Source organism: Terrapene carolina, unplaced genomic scaffold (genome assembly GCF_002925995.2).
Source record: "Terrapene carolina triunguis isolate 2854851 unplaced genomic scaffold, T_m_triunguis-2.0 Scaffold95, whole genome shotgun sequence".
Lineage (NCBI taxonomy): Eukaryota > Metazoa > Chordata > Testudines > Emydidae > Terrapene > Terrapene triunguis.
This window is the reverse complement of record NW_020664446.1, coordinates 5,054,168-5,077,915: the sequence shown is the minus strand read 5'-3', so window position 1 is coordinate 5,077,915 and position 23,748 is coordinate 5,054,168. Positions and strand designations below refer to the sequence as shown.

The following is a 23,748-nucleotide window of genomic DNA, read 5'->3' as shown; positions in this document are numbered from 1 at the left end:
ACCAGATCATGGCAACCTTTAATATGAATGGACAGTACCGTTTACTAATAAATTAAGTGCATTGATATATGAAAGCTTTATGTGGAATGTCACTATTCCAAATTCCTGTTTTACTCCTGTAATAATACCTATCCCAGTATTTCAGAACAACTCTAAACCTACACCTTTCAACTAAAGTCCTGGAGCATTCCCAGGCCCCCAATAGGAGACTTAAAAACAATTGGAAAAAGGAAACTGTCCACAAATTGCGCAAAACCATGTTCAGACCATTGGACGCTGAGGGCATGAATGTATGCATGGGTAAAGCAAAATGGGCAAGAAACAGTATTTAGCCCATTGAGTCATTTTCAGTTCATACAGTATGCTTTTCTGTGATGATGGGTAAACATCCTCCCCATAAAAAGACAAAAAACAGAGGGATGCAGTAGAGAGAGCAGGCCTGGTGCAGGACCTGAGGCCTGAACCAAAGGCTGTGGGCCAGAGTCGACCTGGCCTTGGCAAAATAACACACTAGATGTTTACATAAATACATTTCAGAAGGCTAGTACAGATACACCTCAATCCAGTACAAGATCAGATGGTTTGACCGAACAATGAATAAAGATGGTTTGTCCGCGATATCAGGAACCAGGGGAGATGTAACAAACAGATGTCTTGAAATACGTACGGTAATATGCAAGTTGTGTTTCCCAGTTGTGTCTGTCTATAAATGTTGTGGTACCCCGCCTCAATACTTTTGTGTGGCCTGGGGGACAGCAGAAACTCCAGCTGCTGCCTGAGCCCCTCCTTGCTACTGGGCACTCGTGTTTGGTGTACCTGTAACCACGGAGCCAGAGCACGACAACTGTGCTTTGAGGACAATAAAACTGTATGAGTTACTTTTGTCACCGAACCTTGCAGGAAGTCTTTCTTTATCTGTAACATCAAGGTCTGCTGAATTAACATGCAGCACTATCTGCTAATACTGATAACCTTGGAGCTCCAAGAAGCACAGAACAACGTTACTGAGGCAACCTCATTCTAGCCATCAACACTTAACATCTGCTAACTCAAGTTCTACTAACCCTGGGCTTACATTGCAGTGTAGACATGCCCATAGTGATCAAATCTTGATGCACTAGAGCAGGGGATCTGTGTGGTCGCAAACGCTTGCGTGTGGCCACTCTGACAAATTTTCCTATTTAATTTAACTTTAGGAAAAACAAATATGCACACATACCTGTCCAAAACATTGTAGTTTATTTATGTAGGGTTTTTTACAGACTCAATAATAAAAATAATGTACAATTGTATTTTGGTACCCCTTGCCCCTCCCCGCTCACCCTGCTCCCTACCTCTTGACCACTGTGCACAGAAAGGCCAACCCTGTTGGAGCCCAAAGCTGGAGCCCCATGGCTGGAGTCAGGGGGCGGGGGGATCCCGAAGCCCAGAGCACACTGCTGGAGCCCCGAAGACGGGAGGCGGGCGCTGAAGCCTGCACACGGAAGCGCATGACTGAAGTTGAGGGGTGAGGGGGCTGAAGCCCACCCCTGGAGTCCTGCAGTGAAAGATGGGGGGGGGGGGCACGAAGCCCTCTCCTGGAGCCCGTGGGTGCTGCTGGGAGGGGCTGCTGTTTTGCCCTCTCCCCCAACTCTGCCCAGGAGGCTCTCTGTAGGCAAACCCCCCGATGGCCACATGTGGCTATAGTAGCCGGATTTGAGAAACACTGCACCAGAGAGTCTGGGAATTGCCACAACTTGGAGATGAAAATCTAAGCACAAGAGACTTGTGGGAGGATCGGTGTGTGGTTTGCTATCTTAAGGGTTTATGCTGTTCCCTAGAATTGTAGTTTCCAAATGAATGAAATGACAGTCCAGAACTGTGATGGAATTCCAAGAGGTACAGAGGGTGCTTCTGCTTGTTCTTCTATAGAATGGATTATCCGTGTTTGTCTTTCCAGTAACATAGTGCCTCAATCATTAAATGCCCAATAGCTTAAGCGTTTTGATCAGTAGCTCGGAATACTGGATGCCTCCCTCCCTGAGCATTCTCCTAAATAATGTGTCCATGTGAATCAACTGATTTTTTTTTTTTATACATCATTTCCTCCTCCTCGGGTTAGTCTTAGGAGAAGCAAACCAGAACGACTTTTGGGTTATAAGTGAGCCCATACTTCAAGAGTGCAGTTGAGGTTAAAAACCTCATGTATGTGTGTTTATGGTCGCCCCTTCACCACTGACAGAAACCAAATGTGTGCAACCTTGGAAATGATTGTAATTCTTGCTGAAAAAGCACTCTGCAAGGGGAAACTTTAATGATGGCTTCCTGTTTTTGAACTGCAGGCTTAAAAATAGATCTGCTAAACATACATCATAGGAACCTTAATTTCTAAATGGATTTTGAACTCCTTTGCAACATGCTGCCTTGTGAGAGCACTTTTCTTCTTTCTTCCTTTTTGAACACTTTCCTTAACTTTTTTCCCCTTAGCATTTAGCTATGGTTTGGGGGGGGGGGAAGGGAAATATATTCTGAAGAATCTTTCTTCAAATGATGACCTAAAGCAAAGTAATGAGGCTGAAAATGTGGGTGGTAGAACTTGTAATCCGCAAAATTGCACATGCTCAGCGCTGAGCACCTGAATCTTAGCTGAACCATCCAAACCTCTTGAAAAGCTGGGCCCAGAGACGCCAGGCAGACTGCCCTTCTTGTGGCCTCTCAGGACTTCAGTTTCTGGTATGGGCCAGAGGCCAGAACTCAGTTCAAAGGGGCATAAAAATAGACTAATGGAGGTGGAGGGATAATGTTCACCAGAGGGTTTTTTGGGACTGGAATGCTTCAATTTGTGTGTGTGTGGTGGGGGGAGGTCCAAGCAAGGGTTATTTTCAGTGAATTTTAGGAAGGGAAAGCAGGGTGCGTGGCTATGAGCACAGAAGCGGGGAGTTGGTAGGCCTGGGTTTTATTCTCAGTTCTGCTGCAGTTACTTGGGCAAGTCAGATAGGCCTGGTCTACAGTACAAATAAACAGTGATGGCCACTTCGTGCTCTAACAGGGCTTCATTTTGCCTGCTCTAAAGGAAGGGAAGAGAGTTTTATGGCTGTGTTAGGGGAATGTTTTGATACTGGAGTCATGTAGGCTAAGCTTCTAATATGGGACCTTGTTCTATACACGTGGGCCTTGCCTACGCTAAGACTTTTCTCTAAGATTTCCCTGCTCCGCTGGCAGTAGCAACAGTGGGAGTCCTAGTGTAGACAAGGCACCGCCAGCATTATCACCCCCAAGCTGAGAGGGGGTTAGACAATGAGTCTACCATCATCCCTGGTTTGCATTCCCATGTGGATGGCTAGGTTTGACAGCACTAGAAAGGCTGATGTGATATTTGGTCATTGCTGCTTAAAGTAGTCGATCAGCAAGTTCCTTTGGATCAGGGAGTTGGAATATCCGCAAGTACTTGGGTAGGAACACCTCTCATCTGACCACTTCTCCTTGTCTTCTGCAGAAGATAATGGGTCGCACTTCCAAAGAGTCAGACTCTTCTGACCACAAAGAGGAATCAAGGCAGGGACACCCAGAATGGAGAGCTAATTAAATAAAAAGATTGCCTCCGGCTACAGCAGGGACTGCTGTTTATATGTAGGGGGAATAAAATAAACAGACGTTTTGTCACAACTCTTGTGGCAAGAGTGTGGTCTGGTAGTCTCTAGTATAATGGGGCTTTACGACATGGGGGGAGAGATACACAAAGTGGAGCTTTGATTGGCTAGTGGTGATGTCAGCCTCCCTATGATTATAATCTCCAGTAAACACATGGTTTAGCTCTTTTGCTGTGACTTTTATAGGAGAATGATAGAAAGATACCCTAGGCAATATATTTCTGGGATGGTGTTCAGTGGTTCAGGTACCTGAAGTCACTTGGCTTCCTGCCTTCACCATATATTCCAGGCAAGTTCTAATCACCTAGAAATCAGCGCATTTAAGTGGAGATGCAGATGGTCTTCCAAGCTCAAAAATTAGCTAGTTTTAACCCACTCATTCTGCAGTATAGCTTTTTGAAACTGTCTCCCTATGTAACCAAAGCCATTCCACAGACCAGACAGCCATCTGGGGAAAACTCTCTCCATCCCATGATTTGATTCTTGGATTGATTAGCTGCAACTGCAGCAGCGAGACTCAATCTAAAGCCCAGTTATTGTTCAGGGAAAGTACAATATACTGACCATGCTATTTAGGAATGATACTTTAGGAGTCACTTAGTAGGAGTTACCATAATAAATTACTAAAGCAGCTTCCCTGGGAGCAGAAGTTTTTTTTTTTTTCTTGAGGAAGCGAAGGTTTTGAGAGTTCAATACATCGGAATCAGAAGGACCCAGGCGAGGAAGGTTATCTTTAAAGATGCAGTTTCTCTGACTCTGCAGCCATCAGATGTTCTGCCAACATTATTCTCTTTCTGAGGTATTTCTTTGTCTCAGTAAAGATTTCCCCCCCCCTTACATTTTCCTTACTTCACTCAGCAACAAAATATAATTGAGTCACAAAACTTAACAGATGGAGGTGTCTCTATTTGACTCCCTCTCAAAAGAGCAGTTGCCTTACGCTGCTTCAACCCTTTTCCCCACTCCTTTCATTTGCCATTTGTGCAATGATCAGGAACTCTGGATTCACTTAGTTTCTTGCCCTCTCTCCTTCAGAGAGACCCCTACTCATTTTCCCATTTCTAACCCTCCAATGTAGTGGCCACCATTTTAACAAGTTAAGAGGACTGCGTGGAACACCCTTAGTGTGTGTGTACACAGCACCTAGACACCCACGGTTGGCCCATGCTAGCTGACTCGGGCTCATTGGGCTGTTTCACTGTTGTGTAGACTTCCGGGCTTGGGTTGGAGCCTGAGCTCTGGGACCATCCCACCCCTCAGGGTCCTAGAGCTTGGGCTTCAGTCTGCCCCCAGAAGTCTACACAACAGTGAAACAGCCCCATGAGTCCGAGTCAGCTGGCAACGTGCCAGCTGTGGGTGTCTAGTTGCTGTGTAGACATACCCTTAGAGCCTAGCTGTTCTCCCCTTTAGTCATTCATAGGAGTAGCTACTAAACATGCAGTTACCCCCATCCTATCCTGGGTTCAGCATGATGCTTTGGCACCATTTCCTATCCCTGCTAATGCTCAGCAAGAGTCCCTGGCAATAGGAAATTTGTTTGGCTTTTGAGACTAACTTACAAAAATGCTGAGTATGAGACTGATGAAAATACTGTGCATTCAGTGTCCTGAAGGTGACCGCATGATGTGGTGGGTAGAGCAAGGGACTGAGAATGAAGGTTGTTTTGGTTTCTACTCTTGGCTCTGCCACTCACTGTGTGACTTTGGGCCACTCAGCTCCAGTCTAGTGCATCAGTTTTCCCGCGTGTAGAATGGGGCAATAATTGGAGACGGGCAGGGGATGCTACATTCCAATCCTGTGCCATACTTCCAAAAGTGTGTGGGTGTTTTGGGTCAAGGGTTTGCCTCTGGCCCTTCTCTGTTGACGACACGTACCCACTTCTCGTAGGTGTGAGGCTTAACGAACATTTGTGAGGCACTTGGAGGTGCTATGTAATAAAGTACAAAAACTTTACTCTGTGCTTACGCTTTTTTAAAACACACATCCATTTCATGATTATCCCTGTAGAACCACATTGTTTCCAGAGGTGAGAGAACAGATAGGTCGGTCCCTCTGAGTTGGGCAGGAGTACGGGTTGCTCTCAGCAGCCAGTGCTCGAGTTTTTGTAATACCAATACTCAATGCATCCATATGCACGCTCGGAAGAGCCAACTGGCTCTAGGTCCCTCAGTGACGCTTGGCTGCTTTGGCAGCCAGGCTGATTCCATCAAGTTACTGTATGCAAACGAAGGCCAGCTTGACATCCTACTCTCGCTGTCTTACTCACTTGAAGGAGGCCTCTCTGAGACCTCCTAGTTACTGGCATGGAAGCACATTGTGATTTGTCAGCAGCCGGGCCGTGTCAAGGAACTAATTATCTGTCATGCCGTAAGCATGCCTCATTAGTGGGCCGCTGAGTAGGGCTCCACCTTTGCAATGGCTCCATGTAACTGCTGCGCAACCAGTTGAAAAGCAGCAGAACAGAAAACAGCTGGACTAATTCTACCCCTAACTGATGTTTGTCTTTTTTTTTGTCCCTCTACCAGAAGAGAAATATGTCACAATCCAACCGTACACCAGCCAAGGGAAGGATGAGATTGGGTTTGAAAAAGGGGTCACCGTGGAGGTCATCCAAAAGAACCTGGAAGGATGGTGGTACATAAGGTAAAAAGCTTCCTGCAGGCAGATTTATTACAGCATTTATGATCTTTGGGCCTTCTGATAATTAGCTTCACATCCGCATCCTGTATCCTTCTCTGTCTAAAGAAGAAAACCTGCATTATTATCCAGAATGCACACTAGGCAGAAATGTAAGGGAAAGTTACAGAAGACCAACAAACAATATTTGGTATTGATTGTAGGAATGGAACATGGACTGTGAAGTATCATAGAATCTCAGGGTTGGAAGGGACCTCAGGAGGTCATCTAGTCCAACCCCCTGCTCAAAGCAGGACCAATTCCCAACTAAATCATCCCAGCCAGGGCTTTGTCAAGCCGGGCCTTAAAAACCTCCAAAGAAGGAGACTCCACCACCTCCCTAGGTAACGCATTCCAGTGCTTCACCACCCTCCTAGTGAAAAAGTTTTTCCTAATATCCAACCTAGACCTCCCCCACTGCAACTTGAGACCATTGCTCCTTGTTCTGTCATCTGCCACCACTGAGAACAGCCGAGCTCCATCCTCTTTGGAACCCCCCCTCAGGTATTTGAAAGCAGCTATCAAATCCCCCCTCATTCTTCTCTTCTGGAGACTAAACAATCCCAGTTCCCTCAGCCTCTCCTCATAAGTCATGTGCTCCAGACCCCTAATCATTTTTGTTGCCCTCCGCTGGACTCTTTCCAATTTTTCCACAAGTCGGTAGACCTGCAATATTTTGGTAGAAAATTCTTACCTTTTAGATTTCCTTCAAATTAAAAACCCATATCCCAGTCAGCAAGTGGCACTTATCGAATATAAGTGATCATGTTAATGGACATGCAGCTGATCGAGTCTTTTTTGTGAGAGTCAGTTGTTTGTCTCTGCAAAGGAGTAAAACCAGATTCACCAAATAATGCTGGAAGGTTGCGGTTGGTAATCTATCAAGTTGCTTGGGGCAGTTCATTTATTTTTTTTTTATTTTTTTTTAGGGGTTTGGGAGATCAGCCCGCTGGCTGCAGAATAAATCATTTTTTGAGACTGATGCATTCATCAGACTGCAAATAATAACAGTAATATCACATGGGGCCAGATTTTCAGCTATTTGCCTCTCCAAGTTAGTCATTGCATGCAATTGTAAACTATATGCCACAAACAGATACAGATATCACACACGCAAATTAGATGTGCAGTTCTGGGGAAAAAAAACAGCCTTTTCCCCTTAGGACACCCAAACTCCCTTGAAAGGAGTACAAGACAACCATAGCCTAGGCACATCTCGTATAGAGCTGTAATGTATTGGGACCAATACTTGTCAAGAATGGTCTCTTCATGTAGGTGTATACCGTAGCTAGTACTGTAGTGCCCCAATCATGACTGGGGTCTTTGGGTGCTCCTGTAAAGTTTGGGGTGTTCAGATCCTGGGAGTGGTGTTTGGGACCATTTCTATTGATTAAATAGAAAATAGAGGTATAAAGATGGTTTAAGGAGAATTCTGTAATTCATGAGCCCTATAAGATGTCCTTCCTGTTCATCCTTTTGCATCTAGAATAGGTTTTTATTGTTTTGCTTTTCTAGTTGGATTCTGCTTGGTTTATAACTAAAGGCAGCAGAGACCTGAATCATGATTGAGAAAGCACAGTTGGAACTACGTTTAGTGCTTCATGCATGATAAACACATTAGATTCTTTGAACCTTCCTAACAAGGTGGCTAATAACTAAAGTCGTGCAGGAGTGAATGGGCTCTAGACATTTATGAGCAGGGAATGCCCAGGCTTGGTCAGGTCACTTCTTCCCCCCACCCCCCCATTAATCATTCACAGGACTTGAATCCAAAGTTGAAGACTGAAGAACCAAGCATGCAATCTTGTTGGGGAAACATTATTATAAAAATCTTTGATTTATTTCAGAACTAGTCTTGTTAACTAGAACTAGTCTCCTGGTTAAATGTTTCCTTATTACTGTTGTAGGCTTCTTTTCATCTTTATAAATAACAATGCTGCAAGCAGCTAGCTGGATCTGTTTTGTGCTTAAATTTTTCTTGTTACACTTAACTCTGACAAAAAGAGGAGACCCCTTGTTACTCTACTTAAACTTTTACAGCAGAAATGTCTTTAGGCCCAAGCTAACATCTTTCAGTGGGTTTAATCGCACTTTTGGATCAGAAACCCAATCCCGGAAGGTTTTATATGTTCTTGACTCAGTGAGGATTGAGGATGCTCAGTATGACCCAGATTTTGTAATCTGTGTCTCCTCATAATTATGCAGATCCAGTTTGGATTCAGAGCATTTCTGAATTTGAAATGATTTGGTGGGTCTTCGTAGCCACGCCACAGTTAATGCCAAACTAGTGTCTTGTTTGGTAGCTTCTATCAAAGGCCGAGGACCGAAGTACCCTTTCCAAGAGAAACACTAATTGGAACCCCATTGCGAAGCTTTCCCTGCCACTACCCGATACTGTACCCATGCTGTGGCTAAAGAGGACTTCGTTGTCCAGGATTATTAAACTGAAAGCCTTCACCAACATTGTACATTGATTTTAAAACATTTTAAAGGCCTTTAAGAATACTTGTAGAGCTGCTTTGAACAGTGCCTCCCTAGTATTCAGCAATACCTCAGTCCAAGTGTTTGGGTATTTAAATTGAAACGCTCCTTATTTTGTATTTTGGAGGGGGAAGTCCGTATGAATCCGGTTGCCATTTCATCTGTTCCATTGGATAATATGGGAACAGAATAAGTGTGTATTAAAGTTTAGCAAGTTGCTGGAGTTTTATTTGTAATTGGGTCTACCTTAAAGATGTTAACAAGCTCCACCTTAAATATATAACTTCCCAAAATTCCTGGCCCTGTGCTGATCCTCATTTCCTGTCTTTCTTTTCTCTCTCTCTTTCTCCCCCCCCCCCCCCCCCCCCAAAGTTTGCTTCCCTCTGGAGTAATTCCAGTGCTCTGAAGCTGGAAAGCAGATGTTAAGGGAACCAGTGCTCAGACACACAGAGGCATTTTTGATTTTTTTTTTAAACATTCCTATAACTTGAATCTTTTTTCTTCATGTAATATTAAAACAAAAAAAGGTTTTTTTACTCTGTGAAGCCAAATCAATGCCCCTAATCCTGTAACCCTACAATTGTATTTTAATCCCTGGTGCATTGAAACACTTGTATTTCTTCTCCTCTCTTTGCCCTGTTTCATGTTGTGACTTGAGAGGCACTTAGACTTGTGTGTGTTGAAGACTCTGAGCTGGAATCTTCATTACCGCTTTATTGAGTTCAGCCGTGGATCGGTGTCTCTTGCCTGCATGATCATATTACATGCTTAATAGCTGAAGTTACAGTCAACTATTTAGATGCTGCTTTATATCTGTTACCATCTGGAAGGTGTTGGAGCTCTTCTGATGCTGACAGATAAGGGTTATCACTTTCTTTTGACCTACAAGTTGCTGATCAGGGTTTTTTTGTTGGCGTGCCCTTGATTTCCTGGACTACTATGAATTTTAGACCTCTTGTGAGAGAGAGGGAGTTTGCTCTGCTGTAAACCTGAAGTGCTATTGGAAGGAAAACAGGATAAGATTTGAAATACCTGGTACAGGTTGCAAATGTAAGTGAAGGCCCAGGGCTGAGGGTATGCCTACCAGGGCCGGCTCTAGGTTTTTTTGCCGCCCCGAGCGCCAAAAAAAAAAAAAAAAACTCCGAGAGCACAAGTGCTGCCTCTAGAATTGTGCCACCCCAAGCACGTGCTTGGTTTGCTGGTGCCTTGAGCCGGTCCTGAGGCCTCCAATGGGAGGTGCCATTGCAGCACAGGTAGGCATACCTGAGCTAGCTCGCTAAAAATAGCAGTGAAGCTGTGGCAGCATGAGTGGAATCATGGGTTAGGCACCCAAGTAAAGGCTGGTCTGGGACCCTTGGTAAGTACTCCAGTGGCTAGCCTGTGCTGCCTCCCCCCCCCGAGCAATGCTTCCAGGGAGAAAAGCTAGCTCAGGTACATCTGTGGGTGCTACCGTCACACCTCCTGACTGCATTATAGACCTACCATGAGAGTCAAGTGATCTGGATTTTATTCCCCTATCTTCCTACATGACTTTGGTTATGACCATTTAATCTCCGTTCCTCAGTTTCCCTACCTGTGACATAGGGAGAACGAGTGTTCCCTAATGAAGTATAAACGCTTTGAGATCTTCAGATGGAACTACTAAATATTTATTGGTCCAGTGCTCGTGGGAAATATATGTACCACTTGGGCTAAGTACTTTGGGTTTTTTGCTGGCCTGATAGTGCCGGTTACTTGTTAGGTTACACTAACTCAACATAACAAGTAGATCCAATGGGGAGACAGTCCTGCAGCCAGTAGCTAGGTGGGTCAGTAGCTTTGTGTGGCTTAACCAGTGACCAGCCATAGATTGAAACGGTATAAGGTCACATAAAGCTGTCTGAGCCAAATGGATTGCGTTTTGCAATCCAAAAATCTAAAATCAATAGAAAAATGAACAAACCAGCGCAGAGTCTTTATCCATTCGTGCTACCTTTCTGATCTGAAAAATGTCAACTCTTCTAGTCCTGTATGGACTTAGATCTATGCAGTGCGTACTCTTATTTGAATTTGTCATGTGAGTTCTACTCCAGGATACGTTTGAAATCAGATCACATACTACATAGCTTGACATAATTCCCAAGTAAGCACAAGACATAGTCAACAAAGAACAGGAACTTCAGAGATTTTGAAATCTTCAAAATACCAGAGGATTGTGGGGGGTGGGGGAAGAGTATGATCGCAATAACCCTACCCAGGGGCTTTCTGTTCAAAACACTTATGGGGAGGAGCAGAGAGGGGCCCAAGTCGTGGAATTCAGATGCAAATCCATACTGTTCAGATTCATTATGAAGACAGGCCGAAGCCAGAAAGTTTTAGCTCTGGATATGGATTTTTCCAGTGCTGGTCAATTTTGGTCTTGGGGTTCCAGTTCAGAAGTGTGCTAGAGCAGTGGTTCTCAACCAGGGGTCCGGGGCCCTCTGGGGGGTCCATGAGCAGGTTTCAGGGGGGTCTGCCAAGCAGGGCAGTAAGCTGAAGCCCCAACACCCAGGGCCAAAGCCAGAGCAAAGAAGCTTTGCGGGGCGCCCTGTGGCATGGGGGCCTCAGACAATTGCCCTGCTTGCTACGCTCTAATGCCGGCCTCGGCTTTTATATGCCGAAAACCAGTTATTGTGGCACAAATGGGCCGTGGAGTTTTTATAGCATGTCGGGGGGGGGGGTGGGTGGGGTGGGGGGGAAAAAAGGTTGAGAACCCCTGTGCTAGAGAGTGTGAGGAGAGGGTTGCTCGTAAGCACATCTTGCTGTTTACAAGAGACCTTAGCAGGTGCCTGGACAGTATTTGAGACACTCCTTTCATGCTGAGACCAGTTGAGACGTGCTCCAAAGAGAGCTGCCTCTAGCCCTCCTTGGCATGAAGTGGGATTACTCTTATTCAGGGCCTGGATGGTGATGGGGACAAAGCAGGGAGGGAGAAAACTCTCACCCAAATTTGGCACATGGCAAATCTTGAATTCCCGTTCTCTTTATGGGACTCCTCCTACGGTGCCTGGTGTGTTCAAACCCTGCTGTATTCAGTTCACATATAAAAAATTTCCATTACCTTTGGGTTGAGTCTGCAGACTTCTAAGAATCCCTGGTATGGTTTTCTAATACTGGTTGCTTCAGGGAGCCCAGTGTGCCAAAAATCAATGATAGTTTCCAAATTGTGCGCGGTAGTTGACTGTGGCCCTAGTGAAGGACCATAATTTGCTGCATGCTGAAGTGTTAGAAAAGCGGGGACTGGATTGCGTAGCCCTAGATTTTCACTTCTGTATAGAGAAGATTCAGAAGCCGGATTGTGTATCTGTCGCAAGATGGATGTAATCGTTGCCATTTTGTCTAGACATACTGCAGCGAATAGCAGTAATTGGGTCACTTGCAAAGACTCAGGGCCACAGATATGGAGACCAGTCCTTTGTTTGACTTTGCTCTTTTGAGGATGCAATCCCTTGCAAAACCAGGTCTTTTGAAACCTTAGATTAAGCTGGCTGGTGGATTTAAACATGGGAGATTCCCCCTCCTGTCCTTCCTCTACAGCCGTTAAGGATAGGCTGCTAAGACTTGGGTTAAATATTATAAATACTGGCTTTTGTAATGGGTGTTCCAAGTAAAGCTTTTTAGATACCATCCTTATTTAAAGACACATTCTCCACTTGATCCCTGCTCAGGACTCCTAATGGTATCAGTCAGTATTTTGACTCAGTAAATCAGAACAGAGCAAGTCGAATAGCCTAAAAGAAACCTCCGAGCTAATCTGACTCTTCATGTCAAAGCTCACTTGTGTGAGGGAGAATTACTTGACTCTCCTTGTATTTTACCAATCGCTTCTTTTGCTTTCTAGTGAGTCTCGATATTTGTTATAGAAGCCTCAGAGCCCTGCCATTTTAACCTTTTATTTCCTGAGCACCGGGAATTAAACGGTGCCCGCATCCCCACTTACAGTTCAAGCATCTGCCCCAGCTCCCTCGGGAGATTAAAGAGAACGGGGGTTCGCTGAGTTACTCTGGAGCAAGCTGGGGTTTCACTAGGGAAATCGGCGTTATCCACGTATTCCTCCCTGGAGCCTGATTGTAATCTGGAATCGCTGATGACGTGTCAGTAATAGCAGGAGTTAGAAAAACCACTTTCCCAAAAGGCCAGCTGGGGAAGAATGACAAACTTCAGCCTGGGAAAGTGTGAGCGTTCCGCTTTATGCTCCTGGATCATGTTTTGTATTTGGTCTATGTTCAGTTAAAAAAAAAAAAAAATCCTCCTTCAAATAGTCCCAGACTTCCTTTTTTTAATTAGGTTTTGAGCTTGACTTTTTTTCAAATCAAATAGTTGCTCCACCTTTACAATGGCACAAAGGCAGGCCACGGTTCACGCCTGCTGCGGATAGGAGGCATTCTGTAAAATGCTTCACATAGGATCAGGGGTATAAAGAAAATGGGAGTGAAATATACCCCAATACAGAGGGAATGCACAAGGTCAGGGAAGGCCTGTGCATTGGGATGAATGCCACCCTTAATTGTGATAACTTGTCCTTTCCATTATGGGCATGAGAGATGCAATTTGGAAGAAAGAACAGATCGTATATACAGAATTTTCATCAACCTGGTGGGTATTCAGCACTTCCATGCTTAAAACCGTCTTTTTATCCCATTTCGTGTAAAAGCTGCATGCAGCCAACCTACTACTAAATTTTCCCTTATGCCTCAGGAGTAAGCGCCTCTCTGATCTGGAGAGACCACTTTTCCTTGAAACAAGAGGTAACTCTTCTGTTTAAAATACTTCACTGTTCCTTGCTAGCTGAGTAGACTTTGAGGTGACTAATTATAGACAGTGGATGAGTTGAGACCACAAAAACATAACACAAAACCCAACTTGTGGTTCTAAGATATTGTCTACGTCATTTTTTGCCTTAGCCATTGTATCTGGAAGGACTACAAAGGCCGGTCTGTGGTAACGATATTTTCTTTTCATATACGCAGGCATCTAGGTAAAGAAGGCTGGGCCCCAGCATCCTACCTGAAGAAAGCTAAAGACGATCTTCCGTCTAGGAAAAAGAACTTAACTGGGCCAGTGGAAATTATAGGCAACATTATGGAGATCAGTAACCTGCTGAACAAGAAACCATCCAGCGACAAGGAAACCCAAGCGGAAAACGAAACGGCGGAATCCCACATCACAAAAAAAGAAATTAGCTTGCCCATCTTGTGCAATGACTCTAATGGCAATGCCATGATGACCTCAGACAAGCAGGCTTCGAAACTGGCTCAGGGATCCCCTGCTGTAGCGAGGATCGCACCACAAAGAGCTCAAATAAGTAAGACCAGAATATATAGCTGGACTGCCATCATTTTCATAAGAATTCCTGATTTATCTTTGTGGGGAGGCCTGTGGCATGTTACTTGCTGAAGGGGCCATGCTGGAGTAGCCTCACCCTGAGTCTGTAGAGCATGAGTTCAATATAGAGCATGTTCCCTGAAGCAAGGACCTGGGGGTTACAGTGGACGAGAAGCTGGATATGAGTTGACAGTGTGCCCTTGTTGCTAAGAAGGCTAACGGCATTTTGGGCTGTATAAGTGGGGGCATTGCCAGCAGACAAAGGGATGTGATCATTCCCCTCTATTCGATATTGGTGAGGCCTCATCTGGAGTACTGTGTCCAGTTTTGGGCCCCACACTACAAGAAGGATGTAGAAAAATTGGAAAGAGTCCAACGGAGGGCAACAAAAATGATTAGGGGGCTGGAACACATGACTTATGAGGAGAGGCTGAGGGAACTGGGATTGTTTAGTCTGCAGAAGAGAAGAACAAGGGGGGATTTAATAGTTGCTTTCAGCTACCTGAAAGGGGGTTCCAAAGAGGATGGCTCTAGACTGTTCTCAGTGGTACCAGATGATAGAACAAGGAGTAATGGTCTCAAGTTGCAGTGGGGGAGGCTTAGGTTGGATGTTAGGAAAAACTTTTTCACTAGGAGGGTGGTGAAGCACTGGAATGCGTTACCTAGGGAGGTGGTGGAATCTCCTTCCTTAAAGGTTTTTAAGGTCAGGCTTGACAAAGCCCTGGCTGGGATGATTTAGTTGGGAATTTGTCCTGCTTTGAGCAGGGGGTTGGACTAGATGACTCCTGAGGTCCCTTCCAACCCTGATATTCTATGATTCTAAGGGCTGCCCTCTTACTGCACTGTGTCTACAAGCATCTGTTACTTTGTCAGCCAGGAAGCTCACTCATGTTGGTCCTATAAGGGAATAATGTATTTGCCTTCCTAGTGATAGGAGATAAAAGAGCATAAGATAACGCATGGTCCCCAGAACGCACAAGAATGAAACCCCCTGGGCTAGTGATAATGCTGCAAGTGCAGAACTGTACGAGGATTAATGTGCAGTGGGAGGAGTACGTCAGCAAGGTTGTGTGCGAGCGAAAGTAATCCGCTCACAGGGATTCAGCTGTAGGATCAGGACTCGTGTTTGTAGTTTTGCGGTGATTCCAAGACGTGTTCATTCTCCAGCGTCAGTACAGTTTCATCTCCCCAACCGCAGGACTATGCTTGGTACAGTAACTTGTCCTAGGAAACAATTCTGAAGTTCACACAAGTCCACTGGTTTTCCTCAGAGTTGGTTCTAAAGTGAGACCCTGAATAAAAACCTCTATTAAAACAGCACTCTGGTGACCAGAGCAGATGACTAGAAGTTGGGACACCTGGCTTCTGTTCCCCACTCCTTCTTTTGCTTAATGTTCTCTTGGGGCAGGTCACCGTAACCACTGTGCCTTGGCTGCTGCTTCTGTGAGATGGGGGGGAATGATGCTGCCCAACCTTTGCAAAGAGCTTTGATACGTTGGGACTAAAACAGCAGTGTTAAGGTTACTGTTCAAAGGGATTCCTTTTACTATGGAAAAACTAGATACCGGGCCAATTTCTCTGCTGGCCCAAGTCCAGTGAAGTCAATGGAGTTATTTCATCAGAGAATACAGCCCAGTGTTTTTTAAAGATTGTACAGTGGTGGCCTTTGAAAATTTGCTAATTTATATTGGCAATAAATGGCTACGGTTACCTCTGTAATCTCCAGTGCTCCCTTAGACTTTTCTATACTCACTCTTGGAAATACCTTGATCACTGCAAATAATGGAACTTTCAAACAGCAATGACTAATTTAGCTATCTAGGACAGTTGGCAGCTTCAAAAAGCTTTTGCTTAGCACAATTTACACAGCTAAATAAAATTAACTTTTTAAAACTTTTTTTCCCCCCATAGGCTCTCCAAATCTAAGAACTAGGCCTCCACCACGGAGAGAATCCAGTCTGGTTTGTGTTTTTTGTTTTTTGTTTTTAATTCTTAACTATTGCGACGGTCATCTAGACACAAAGCTTTAGAGGAACCCGCTCTCCCCCTACACAGGGCTTCTGAAGAGATTTTTTTTTTTTTAAACACACTGCATATAATAGAAAAAAAATGCACATTCTGGAATTTGCTCAACATTCATTGGGGACATTTTTCTAAGTCAGTGCATGTTTTGAAAAAAACTTGCTTCACATGTAAGCGCTATTCTTGGGGGTGTGGTTTTTCTGTCTTTATTTTTAAATATTAAAGTGCAGCTATCACTTAAAATAACTCCAATTAGGGAGGTGTGAAACTGGACAGGGTGGGAGAAACCTTGTTTATGAAAAATTTTGTAATCTCTCCGTTTTTGTTTTGGGGCAATTTTGCACCCAGGAACAACTTTTAATATAAATTCAGTCATATTGGGCTTTGTGTGGAAACATTTTTCCATAGTAACTTTTCCCATGGAAAAATATGTTCTTCATTTGGAATAAAACTGCCCTTTCAGTGTTTTATGTACAAAGTTGAAGGCCCAACTTTGTGTGGTGCTTTGCTCCCATAACTCCTATTGGGACCAATTGGACCATTAATTATTAAGCATAATAGGATCAACCTTTGAAGGGATGATACTCGAGCTATATAATGGTAATTGTAACAGTGCTCACATACTACAGTGGTGGGGCCATGTAGTTTAATTGGAAACAAAGTTCTTAAGGAACAGCCATCACATTTTCAGTAGCCAACTACATCTTGCTGGGATTGTGGCATAATTCAGAACCATGCACAAAATATTGAGTGCATTGTGTAAACTTGCTCTGTTTGAATCTTTCCTTTTTAAAAGAGGGCATAAGGACACATGGTACATCTCCACTACCCACCGGATCGGCGGGTAGTAATTGATCTATCGGGGATCGATTTAGCACGTCTCATCTAGACGCGATAAATCGATCCCCGAACATGCTCCCCGTCGACTCTGGAACTCCACCAGGACGAGAGTCGGAAGGGAGGTAAGTCGATCTAAGATACGTCGACTTCAGCTACACTATTCTCGTAGCTGAAGTTGTGTATCTTAGATCGATTCCCCCCCCCCCCCCCCAAGTGTAGACCAGCCCCAACAAGGAACGGCTCCAAATACAAGAGCACAAATAGTATTTATAGATTTATTTTTCCTTACTGGAGAATGGCTTGTCCTCTTACGCCAGTGAAGTGGGCTTTTAGCAAGTCACCAGGACTGGCATTTCCCAATGGGACAAAAGAACTGCATTGTTATGTTCCTCTTTTTTTGTTCATCTTTATGCCCTGAGGTGAGCTCGCATGAAGGACTCTATGTTCAGACCCTAATCAGAGCACCCAGCTAGGGTTCAGGTACAAAGCACCCGAGTCTCAAAAACTCTTGTTTTGAAAAATGTGCAAATTTGAGAACTGCTCTTATGAGATTTCTACCAACTCAGAATGAAATCTCATGAGACTTTGGACACATTGAAACCAGAATATAGGCTCCTTCTAGTTTTTCATCTTATCATGAACAAAAAAATTGTGGAAAGCAATCTCAGATGGGAACATTTTTTGACTCTAATTGGCCTAAATGTAAAAGGGGTTTGGATGCGAAGTGGTGGACCATCTTTAGTTGCTATGTCATGTCAGTGTAACATCTCACATGACAATGAGGACCAATAATAAACCCTTGATTCTCTGAGCTTATTCCCTCCCCCCCCCCGAGAAGGGTCGGTGGTCTGAGCATTATTGAAATACTTAGTCTTCCTGCAACCCATAGTCTTGACTCTGCCCTTTTATAATTCCAAAGTAGATAAATTGAGTTCTGTGGAGGAGTAAAACCTTAACATCCTGTCTGCTGCACCTGGACGCTAAAGTGCCCAGGGCTCTTTCAAAAGAGTAAGGACTTCCCCAATTACCTTTTAGCCAAAATTGTCCCTCCCACCTTTCCTGCAGTGGTGCGCATCATGCCTATAGCAGCTAGAAACTGCTGCCCACCTTCAAGGTGGCTACATTGTAATGCTGCGGCGTCTGTTTAATTTTTAAGGCTGTTTGGTATCTTGTGGGAGGACAGGTGCTAGGGAAATGGGAATTGTCCTGCTATTTGGACTTGCAGAACTCAGGGCAGACCTATGGAAAGCAGAACTGTCCCCTAAATATGAGGAAGACCTAGTAACCCCATTCGACAGAAGTTATGTCAATCAAATACTTTTGTTTGTAGCGGAGTCTCTCTTGCTCGGAACAGGAGCAATGCGAATTTGGATTCACTGTGTAATGTGCAGAATTCAACTCTCCCAATTCTTTTTTCCTGTGTGTTGATCTCAAACTTCTCTTCCGAACATTTATTTAACTGAGAGCTCAGTATGGTTAATATTTACGCTGTTTTCCTCCTGACTTTTGTTTCCTTTGCACTAATTATTTCAATTAGTTTTTATTTTGGCAGGAATGCTTTAATTAACTCCGTGTTAACAACACATGTGAAGCATCAAGTATGTTTGCTGTTTCCAATTAGCTCAGTTTAAACTCAAACCATTCTAAAATCTGAAGGCATGTTGTTATACTGCATCCTATGCTATATTTTAACATGCACAGTGCTGAAATGCAGAATTGAAACATTGCTAGGCAAGGTTAATACTTGAGCCAAAATGCCTCTGGCAGTTATGTTAAAATGATGCATGTTTCTTACGATGAGGGTGGTTTAGAAATCAATGGAGTAGTACGTTAAGGTACAGTATTTTGCTTCTTTTCTTCAGTTTTCTGGCTCAGAATCTTGCTGCAACGATCTGTTGTCTTCATAACTCTGTCACAATTCAGACCTGTATGTGTAAGTCACATTTTTAATGCAAGGAGCAGATTTTGTCTTTAAAGAACCAAAAATCCCTTCAGGTTTTTTCCATCAGGACTCTTTTGTGCTTCATTAATAATGAGTCATGTCATTCCATAGAGTGCTAAGCTAATCATGGATATATAACTGCTTAGAGAACGGAATCTTTCCCAGTTTCTTTTTTTAAGTCTAAAATATGAGAGGAACCTAGTAAAATTGTCTACGCTTTTAGGGTTGGTTAATGATGACATGGGGGTTTGAACAAAATTGCTTGTTCTCCGTTACATAAAGAAATAGGGAGCTAGGGCCCCCGTTCTGACATCCATCCAACTGCCATTGGTATTTTAGCATTGCTCCTGTTCCGAGCAAGAGAGACTCCGCTACAAACAAAAGTAAATCCATAAGTTGTGAGCCGTTTCAGTCAAGGGATACGTGTGGCAGGTGCTCAGGTTTTATGGTGAAAGACACAGATATGTATGTTTGTTTTTCCTTTTAATTCCAATTAATAAATTGCAATTAGCGGCTTTTAGATTTTTACGTGCAGCTCTAGTGAATCTGGATCACTTAAAGTCCTTGATATCTGGGAAACAGGTTCTATCTTGGGCCTGTTGTTGCACAAAATTTCCCATATGTATTTCCTCTGAAGCCATCTGGGTACTGTCCACCATCAGACAGAATATCAGGCTAAATGGACCATCCGTCTGACTAGAACGGAAACCCCCATGTAAAACCCTTTGAATATGGAAAGCACTATTTAAGTGCAAATTATCAAGATTATTATAGTTAGTGAAGGAGGTACTAGAATTGTACATAGTTTAGAAAGCTATCCCTTTTTAAGCCTTGCCCACGTGTTACCATTTGTTAGAGACCAGATGGGTGAGATCTCTTATTGAACCAACTTCTGTTGGTGAGAAACAAGCTTCCGAGCTTACACAGAGCTCTTCTTCGGGAGGAAGAGCTCAAGAAAAGCTCTGTGTGTAAGGTCGGAAGCTTGTCTATCTCTCAAACAGAAATCCGTCCAATAAGAGATTATCTCAGCCACCTTGTCACTTTAATATCCTGGGACCAACACGGCTACAACACTGCAGACCTTCTGTTATAGAAAGCCTGGTGCTTATCACTAGGAGGTAACCCTAACCCTAACCCTAAGGAATGCCATTTGTTCAGCAGCATTGGAAAAATGGCAAATAACTGTCCATGCTGACACATTCAGCCTTTTATTGTTAGTTGCTCGCTAAACAAGACTTTCCTTTGTTGCCACAGGGCTTCCAGTTGCCTAAACCACCTGAGCCGCCATCAGTGGAAGTGGAATACTACACCATTGCAGAATTCCAGTCTTGTATTTCTGACGGAATAAGCTTTCGTGGAGGACAAAAGGCAGAGGTGAGCCTAAGCAGTGCAACCGTACAAAATAATAATGCTTTGCAATGGTAGAGCATTGTACCAATGTTAAATAATGGCTTGAAAGAAAAAAAAAAATCCTAACCCATTAACTGTCCAGACTAATGGCAGTGTTCATCATCATCCTCTAGGTTATTGATAAGAACTCTGGTGGCTGGTGGTATGTACAGATTGGAGAGAAAGAAGGGTGGGCTCCAGCATCTTACATTGATAAAAGGAAGAAGCCCAATTTAAACAGAAGAACCAGTACTCTAACCCGACCCAAGGTCCCTCCCCCAGCACCTCCCAGTAAACCAAAAGACGCAGAAGAAGGTACAGCTCCTGGAACTGTTTCATCAGGAGAAGCCCAGGACTCCCCACAAAAGCTCAGATATGAAGAACCAGAGTACGATGTGCCTGCCTTTGGCTTTGACTCAGAGTCTGAGGTGAATGAGAGCCATGGAGATGATAGTTCCTTGGAAAAACGTCTGTTTCAGCCACTCAAGCTGTCCCCTGTCTCATCCCTGCAGAGGGCAAAGTTCAGAGTTGGTGAGTCTTCAGAGGATGTTGCTCGTGAAGAAGAGATCATCTATGAAAATGAGGGATTCAGACCTTATGTGGAGGACACTTCATCATGTAAAGAATCCAGCGGAGACTCGGATTCCCAAAAAAGCTCCTCTCTCTCTCTAATCCGAAGAAACTCTCCATGCTCCAGTTCTCCCAAATCATCGCTCCTGAAGCTCAAATCTGACAAAAGCCTTCAGCCCGATCTTGGAAAATGTCACTACTCCAAGAATGATGAGATAAAACCTAGATCAGCCTCAGATGTTGGCTTACGTAGCATGCCAAGAACAAGTGCAAAGAAGGAGCCTGGACAGAGCCCCTCAACCAAAGCAAAGCCAATGGTTAGACCTAAACCTTTCCTCAATAAGGCAGATTCTCAGAGCCAAGAAAAAATGGATATCAGCACTTTAAGGCGTCAGCTGAGGCCAACTGGGCAGCTCAGAGGTGGACTTCAAGGTTCGAGAAGTGAAGAGTCCGAAAGCCCTCCACAAATAGCTCCTGAGAGCCAAGACGACTCTCTTAGAAGAAGCTCCGCAGATCTCATTACATCTCCTTCCCATGCCATTTTCTGCTCTAACCATCCAGCCAAGACAGAGCAAGAGAATGACACAAAATGTTTTTATGTGACCTCTGACTCTTACCAAAAGGTTCAGGATTCTGAACTCTGCTTCCCAGCAGGAGTGGAAGTGGAAGTGTTGGAAAAGCAAGCCAGTGGATGGTGGTACATGAAGTATGGAGATATGGAAGGGTGGGCTCCTTCCCACTACCTGGTACTTGCCGATAACCAACAACGAGAAACCTTAGAGACCGACATCTCGCTGGCCAGGAACAGAAGAAATGAAAGCAAGTCAAACAGCTTGGAGAAGATAGAGAAAAGAGTTCAGGCTTTGAACACCATCAACCAGAGCAAAAGAGCAATGCCCCCCATTCCAAGCAAACCCCCTGGCGGCTTTTCCAAAACTTCAGGGGCTGTGAAAATGAGGAATGGAGTGAGACAGTTAGCAGTGAGGCCACAGTCTGTGTTCGTCTCCCCGCCCCCAAAGGATAATAACCTGTCCTGCTCCCTGCGCAGGAACGAATCCTTAACTACTACAGACCATCTAAGGGCTGTCCGCCGGAATTCCTCTTTCAGCAGTGCGCGATCACAGCCCGGTGACTCGAAGGCAAAGCAGGCTGATCAATCGGGCATAGAGGGATTGGAGACAACCTCCAACCTATCCACTCAGCGCAATGGAATCCCAGTGTCCACTGTCCGGCCAAAGCCCCTTGAAAAATCTCAGTTCATCCACAACAACCTCAAGGATATCTACGTTTCCATTGCAGACTATGAGGGGGATGAGGAGACGGCAGGGTTTCAGGAAGGTGTCTGCATGGAGGTCCTGGAAAGAAACCCAAATGGTTGGTGGTACTGTCAGATCATGGATGGTGGGAAACCATTTAAAGGCTGGGTGCCCTCAAATTATTTGGAGAAAAAAAATTAATGTTGCAATATCTTTAAATTCCCTAATTTATACTGTTCCTGCTGTGTACATCTGGAAAAAAAAATTGCTACACCCACAAAATTTTTCCCCCCTCTGCTCTAGTTCGTGCAAAGGGACTGACTGATTAAGCTGTGCTGTGTTTGCAGAGCTTTATGGGGTTAACGTGGCCTGAAGGAATTGAAGCAAAGAAAAAGATACAGCATAGTCAAATGCCCTTTTTTTGGAAGCTGTTAATAATCTGTGTGTAACAGGGTTTGATATCCCATCTTTCCTGTTAATGGTAGGAAACCAAACGTGTGCCTTTGCGAGAGATGCAAACTGATGCATCCACTTGAGGAAATCGTTGGGGGGAGTTTAGTGCCAAACTTAGACATTTTAGAATCTCTCCTTCCTCTCATCTCCACATGGAATATCCAGAAGTTTTGAATGTGTTTTCACAACTTTTAACTGTGCAAAGTGAATGGGAATTTGATTCTAAAATACAGAGGAGAACCCCAGCCCTTTCTAGAAGCTCAGATTTTTCACTCTTCTCAACAGTCAGTTCCAGCGTTGGAGCCTTTTCATCGTGGAGAGATTTGGTCTCTGACTTCAACCGCGGTTTGTCATTACTACTAAACCTCAGAAATGACGTTCAGGAGGCGTTGGGGGTTTTGTTTTGTTTTTTTGCTGCCTTTTGTTCTGTCTCTAGGCTCTTGAATTGAGACTCCAGGTGTTCTTATGGCCTGTAGGGCTACCAGGTGCTTGCAGACACACCACAAAAACAAACCTATGGACAAAACTTTGTGAACAATGATTACTTTAAATACTCCTTGTTTAGTTCAGTGTGGTGACTCCTGCCAAGAGATCCAGGTTGATTCTCTTTCCTGAGCTGGGTTTTTCCAAATTGTCACAATTTTTAAGTATTCAAAATGCCTCTGAGGCCTCCAAGAAGAAAAGCAATCAAATGCGTTACTCCTGTTTTCACTATCCGATACAAATTGGAGCACATTCACAGGACCCACAAAGCTGTAAGTTAGAAACAGCCATAACCTTGTTGCAGCATCAGTGTTTACAAAGGGGGCGGTGGAGAAGCCATGGAATTCAGTCTGCACAATCTTTAATTTGTATATTTTGGGGGAGTTGTTTTTTTTTGTCTCCTGTGCATTCTGGGTATCTTTTTTTAATTGTGCATTGGTTTACCAAAAAACTTTTTTTTTTTTCTTTAAGTGAAAACTAAAGTAGGAGTCAATTTTGTGATTGGATTCCCACTTGAATCCAAAAAGTACATTTGTACTGCAAAGAACATATGGGATTTTCAAGCTCAGAGAGATCTAATAACAAAGCAATTTAGGCTACAATGTGACTAACCAAAAAGCTGCCTCTTCCCTTCCCCACCCCCACTTTTCCTTCATGTTATTTA

At 44.0% G+C, this 23,748-nt stretch overlaps 1 protein-coding gene across 5 annotated transcripts in view; it reads left to right on the top strand.

Moving 5' to 3' along the window:
• SH3PXD2A (SH3 and PX domains 2A) overlaps positions 1-22,739 on the top strand; it is a 358,093-nt gene extending 335,354 nt beyond the window's left edge. For all 5 annotated transcript variants that reach the window (XM_026650919.2, XM_026650918.2, XM_026650921.2 and 2 more), the window contains 5 exons: positions 6,155-6,272; positions 13,775-14,109; positions 16,041-16,090; positions 20,188-20,307; positions 20,457-22,739. In XM_026650919.2, coding sequence (XP_026506704.1) covers positions 6,155-6,272; positions 13,775-14,109; positions 16,041-16,090; positions 20,188-20,307; positions 20,457-22,349 — 2,516 coding nt within the window. In that variant the 3' untranslated portion in view covers positions 22,350-22,739. The remainder of the gene's footprint in view (positions 1-6,154; positions 6,273-13,774; positions 14,110-16,040; positions 16,091-20,187; positions 20,308-20,456) is intronic.
• Positions 22,740-23,748: the final 1,009 nt, after the last annotated feature.